Source organism: Scyliorhinus canicula, chromosome 12 (assembly GCF_902713615.1).
Source record: "Scyliorhinus canicula chromosome 12, sScyCan1.1, whole genome shotgun sequence".
NCBI classification, from domain to species: domain Eukaryota; kingdom Metazoa; phylum Chordata; class Chondrichthyes; order Carcharhiniformes; family Scyliorhinidae; genus Scyliorhinus; species Scyliorhinus canicula.
Genome location: NC_052157.1, coordinates 68,140,178 through 68,146,177, shown reverse-complemented (window position 1 = coordinate 68,146,177; position 6,000 = coordinate 68,140,178). Strand labels below are relative to the sequence as shown.

General features: G+C 48.3%; 1 protein-coding gene across 5 annotated transcripts in view; it reads right to left on the bottom strand.

The window, feature by feature from the left end:
• Window positions 1-914: 914 nt before the first annotated feature.
• The window catches only part of LOC119974502 (basal cell adhesion molecule-like), a 174,738-nt gene continuing 169,652 nt past the window's right edge, over window positions 915-6,000 (bottom strand). For 4 of the 5 annotated variants that reach the window (XR_005462513.1, XR_005462515.1, XR_005462514.1 and 1 more), the window contains 2 exons: window positions 1,576-3,611; window positions 915-1,528 (listed from right to left, as the gene is read on the bottom strand). Coding sequence is in view for 1 of the 5 variants with exons in the window: in XM_038813441.1 (XP_038669369.1) it covers window positions 3,606-3,611 (6 nt within the window). In the remaining 4 variants the exon portion in view is untranslated. Of the gene's footprint in view, window positions 3,612-6,000 lie in introns of all 5 variants that reach the window. The other variant, XM_038813441.1, reaches the window with a different exon arrangement.

Here is a 6,000-nt window from a genome sequence, read left to right as displayed (position 1 = left end):
AATCTTTGGGTTTTGGGACGAAACCCACGCAAACATGGGGAGAATGTGCAAACTCCACACCTTCAGTGGCCCAGAGCTGGGATCGAACCTGGGACCTCGGCGCCATGAGGCAGCAGTGCTATCCACTGTGCCACCGTGCTGCCGGATTACTCAATATTTATATATGAAATCCCACCGCATCTTTAACAATGTAAAACGTCCCAATGGCGCTTCACAGGAGTGACAACTTTGTTCCCTAATCACGTGAGGGTTTAAGAGAGTGATGTGGGGAGGTTTAGGAAGGGAATTCCAGACCTTAGGGCCACTCGGCAGGTGGCTGGAGGCACAGCCGGTAGTGGTGTAGCACTGGGAAACTTTGCTCCAGAAGCCGGTATTGGAGGAGCGCAGAGATTTTGGAGGATTGTAGGGGTTGCAGGAAGTTTACAGAGATAGGGAGGTTGTAGGGGCTGGAGAACGTTATAGATTTGGGGAGAGGTATAGGGGCTGGATGAGGTTTCAGAGATAAGGAGGGTTATAGGGGCTGGAGGAGGTTGCAGAGATGGCGAGGGTTGTGGGGGCTGGAGGAGTTTGCAGAGATGGGGAGGTTGTAGAGGCCAGAGGAAGTTACAGATAGGGAGGGTTGTCGGGGCTGGACGAGGTTACAGAGATGGGGAGGGATTTAGGGTCTGGAGGAGGTTACAGAGATAGAGAGTGTTGAAGGGGCTGGAGGAGGTTACAGAGACAGGGTGTGTTGAAGGGTCTGGAGGAGGTTACAGAGACAGGGTGTGTTGAAGGGGCTGGAGGAGGTTACAGAGACAGGGTGTGTTGAAGGGTCTGGAGGAGGTTACAGAGATAGGGCGTGTTGAAGGGGCTGGAGGAGGTTACAGAGCTAGGGAGGATTGAAGGGGCTGGAGGAGGTTACAGAGATAGGGAGTGTTGAAGGGGCTGGAAGAGGTTACAGAGCTAGGGAGGATTGAAGGGGCTGGAGGAGGTTACAGAGATAGGGAGGGTTGTTGGATTCCAAACAGAATGGTCTCCTTCCACTCCCTCACCCACATGATTAGTTTTCCTGCCGCACCACTGGTATTCCTTGAGAGCGAAGGTATCCCATCATCCGTCACTCAGCGGACAATAACGTTGACCCTGCCAATCAGTGGCTTGCTGCTGGTTCATTATTTTTGGAGGGCAAAAACTGAGCTGAGGTGAGGTGAATCATGAGAAAATGACGGCACACAGTCTCTGCTCCGGTGTCAGATTGTGCCATTTAAAAAAATATATAAATTAGTTAAATTAGAGTACCCAATTCTTTTTTCCAATTAAGGGGCAATTTAGCCTGGCCAATCCACTTACCCTGTAGATCTATTTGGGTTGTGGGGTGAGACCCACGCAGACACAGGGAGGCTGTGCAAACTCCACATGGACGGTGACCCGGAGCCGGGATCGAACCTGGGACCTCGGCGCCGTGAGGCAGCAATACTAACCACTGCGCCACCATGCCATATTCAGTGTCAGATTGGGTCATTGACATAACCTTGGCCCAGAGAGGGTGCTACACATGGACCGCCCTGTACCTCGCAACAACCAGGGCTCGATGACTGGTCCTTCAAACCTGGGAGAAGAGAAGGCAGTTTTGGCGGACGCAGTGTTGACCCATGACACTCTCGATTGTGAGATTGGTGGGCCATCACCCAGGACAATTGGCTCCCCCCTCCCCACCCCAGTCCCAAACCCATGACACTTTGATGTCAAAACAACCCAGTATCAATCATGAGCCAAATAATTCTGGGATAAGCAATATAATTGGCGCATCTGGATGCCCTGGAACCTTTCGGCACTGGAGGTATGTGAGAGCTTTTGCCAGAAGTGGCCCAGTTAGGTTCTATTCATAGAAAGCGCAATTGGGCATTAGCTTTGAATGCCCCACTTTAACCAGAATCCAAAGCAGTTCAGAGTTCACCTGGGAGGCCTGAGTAATCGATGGGGAGAGGGGGGATGGGTCATAAGTGTACTGGGTGTGGCAAAAAAGGCGCGATGGTATGTAGGAAATGATTTTGAAAGGATTTTTCACTGGCTCCTTTGCCAACCAATTGGACACAAGGTACTAGAATAATAAGAATGTGCGAACAAGGTGGACGGATTGGTCCTTGCTTTAGACCCTGTCAACTTTACAAAACATCAATGAGAGAACAAAGAGTGAACCGCAAGAACCTCTCCTGAGAAATTATCAACCCACTCAAACAATTCTCGAGGTTCAGTCAGTCAAGAACAGTCTGTGGACATAAGCACAGGGGTCAGAAGCCATGCCTTCTTGACCTAAACACATACTAAGCAAGAGGAACAAACATGGCTGCCAAATGATCTTGCTTGTTGATGTGAATGTCCTTGTCATGACCCCTGTGAACAACATCAAGAAACACAAACACTTTAGTAATGTACTCGTTATGCGACTCGTTATCACAAACTCTGCCTGGCACTCTAACAAGACTCTGGTCTGAAAGGGGAGACTCCCTTCCAATGATGGGTGGGCATTCCAACTTCATCGCTCTCCCTCTTCCAGATTGCAGGGGCAGGAATTTCAGTGGTGAAATTCAAAACATTTCCTTCGAGTCCCATCAAACATTCCCATGACAGGTACATCGCGGGGTTAGAAACAGAGTAACGATCCCTCTACACTGTCCCCATCAAACACTCCCAGGATAGGTACATCACTGGGTTAGATACAGAGTAAAGTTCTCTCTACACTGTTCCCATCAAATACTCCCAGGACAGGTACAGCACAGGGTTAGATACAGACTAAAGGTGTATACACAATTGTATAGATTTTCAATCTGACACTGCAATCGATGGAGCTGGGTTGTTTGTGTGTAATGGCCGTATGTTTTACATTCTCAATGTTTCAGCCACATGGGTCAGATTGATAATCTATTTCTGTGTGCCTGAACCTCCACGCCCAGCCCAGTGTGGCACTTCAACTTCATATCCCACAGCCCCAAGGGCCTTGCTCTAATAATGTTATCGTATCTCGAGGCATGTTGCTCCTGGCTTTGGGTCTTTTGTATACCCTTGAGGCTAGTGGAGAAGGAAGGTGTAGATTTCCCTGGCCACGAGTGAGATCCAAAGGCCACAGCAGCCAATCACTGCTATCAGCCCCGGGAAACCCTGACCTCAGACTGCTTGCCAGGAGGAGGAGGGTAAAGGGCAAAGGTCAAGGGAGCATCATAACAACCCTGGGCGAATTGGATGGAGCCATAACTGGGGAAGCAGTGATGTGGCTTTCTGAAAAAGGACAAGGCTTTCGACCAGTTCATGTGAGGTGTCATTGCAAAAGTTATCCAGCCCCGGGAGACAGCAGTGATGTGGGGAGGAAGAGTGAGAAGAGTGAAAGGAGTGAGGAAGCAGTGTTTGTTATAACGAGTGTCAACTCAATTCATTCGTCTTATCTATGAGAAAGAGAAGATTGAAAGTCTAGGCTTTCTGTGTGTTCAATGAGCGATGGGAGGTCCTTCTCAATGGTCAAGATGTTCCAAGCCCACCAGCAGAATCAGCATTTTCCCTTCCATCTCTCAGTCTCTTCATCTTCATCCTTGTCAAGCTTTCCACGGAGACTTTGGTCTTCAGATTCCAACTTAACACTGGAGCAGAAAGTAACAAAGACTGTGAGCGAAGATGCAGACCAGACAATACCCCAGGATCAACCCAGGCCAAAATACCACATTAAGTAGCCGCATAGTATTCTCATGCGCACACACATTCTCACTCACACACAAATTCTCACACCCACCCACTCGTATGCACTCACTGACACACACACTCACTCACACATACTCACATATACATTCTTACTCACATGCACTCACTCACACCCATTTGCACGCAATAACTCGCACACACTCACAGATTCTCACTCACACACCCATTCACACACACTCATTTACATGCTCACACTGAAATACATTCTCATTCACACGCACTCACAAACATACGTATATTCATTGACACACACAAATGCACAGCTTCTCACTCACACTACCACTTGGACGCACACATTCAGTAGTATACATTCTTATTCACACACCCACTCAGCCACCCACACACTTACTCACACACCTAATTGCACACGCTCACAAACACACAGTCTCATACACACCCATTGTGACACACAGATTCTCACTCACACCAGCACACACATTCTTACACACCCAATTGCATGCACTCATTCACATACCCACACAAACACATGTTCTCATTCACACACCCACTCACACACAAGCTTTCTTACTCACAAATACTCACATTCTCATTCACACAATCACTCACACATTCTCGCTCACACACATTCTCATTCTCACATCTACTCGCACACACTCAGTCACATACACTTTCACTCACACACCCACTTGCGCCAACTCACTAACACTTGTGCAAACACCCATTTTCTTGCTCATACACACTCACACATAATTGTTAAAACGATGCCATGAGGTGTGGGCAGCACGATCCCACACGGACCTCCGACCCCAGGTACAATTGTTCATTTTATTTGCACCTTGACCCACCATGGATCGAGCTTTCAAGGCTCTCTGTGTGTTCAATGAGCGATGGGAGGTCAAACGCTACCTGGCCATTCGGCCCACCTCTCAACCATAAAGGCAGATGGACAATGGGACAACTGGTGTTTAATTATTTTAAATTGGCCAATCGTTGAAATGAAATGAAACTAAATGAAAATCGCTTATTCTGGCCTCGGCGTTTTGAAGGATTTTGGTGTCATTGCTCAATTAAATCACAGACAGCTGGCACACAGAGAGACAGCCTGCATTGAGGAAGGCTAATGGTAAGTTGACTTTTATTGCAATGGGATTGGATGACAGGAGTAAAGAAGTCTTTCTGCAATTGTACAGGGCTTTGGTGTGGCCACATTTGGAATACTGTGTGGGGTTTCGATCTCCATGTTAAAAGAAGGATATTCTTGCATAGGAGACACTGCAGTGAAGGTTAAACAGATTGGTTCCTGGGCTGTTAAACAGATTGGTTCCTGGGCTGTTAAACAGATTGGTTCCTGGGATGAGGGGGTTGTCCTACGTGGAGAGATGGTGCAGAATGGGGGCACGTTCTCTGGAGTTCAGAAGAATGTTTGGTGATCTTGTTGAAGGGTATTGAATTCTCAGAGGGTTGGTCAGGGTAGACACTGAGAGACTGTTTCCTCCCCCACCCTCCGTCAACTGCCCCTGGCTGGAATGTCAAGACCTCAGCGTCACAGCCTCAGGATTTGGGGCGGTCATTTTGCACTAAGATGACGAGGGCTGTCTTCATTACGAGGGTGGTGAATCTTTGGAATTCTCTATCCCAGAGGGTTGGGGTGCTCCGTCACTGAATATATGGGCAGCACGGTAACATAATGGTTAGCACAGTTGCTTCACACCTCCAGGGTCCCAGGTTCGATTCCCGGCTGGGTCACTGTCTGTGCGGAGTCTGCACGTTCCCCCCGTGTCTGCGTGGGTTTCCTCCAGGTGCTCCAGTTTCCTCCCACAGTCCAAAGATGTGCGGGTTAGGTGGATTGGCCATGCAAAATTGCCCTTAGTGTCTAAAAAATGTTAAGTGAGGGTTACTGGGTTACGAGGATAGGGTAGATATGTGGGCTTCAGTGGAGTGCTCTTTTTCAGGGCTGTGCAGACTCGATGGGCTGAATGGCCTCCATCTGCACTGTAAATTCTCTGATTCTCTGATTCTATATTCAAGACTCAGATCAATAGATTGTTAGGGGCCAGGGGAATCAAGGACTAGGGCAGAAGTAAGTTGAGGGAGAAGCTCAGCCATCACCTTATTGAATGGAGGAGCAGGCTTGGGGGGTCAAATGGTCTCCTCCTGCTCCAATTTGTTATGAGTTAAATGTATACTCCACAACCCTCTCCAAGCCATTCCGCCCCCATTGACGTACTCCTCACAAAAACGCTTCTGCTCTTTAGATATTGAGAGAAGTGAGCAAACAGGTATTACTAATGTTCTAGCATTGTCCTCCAT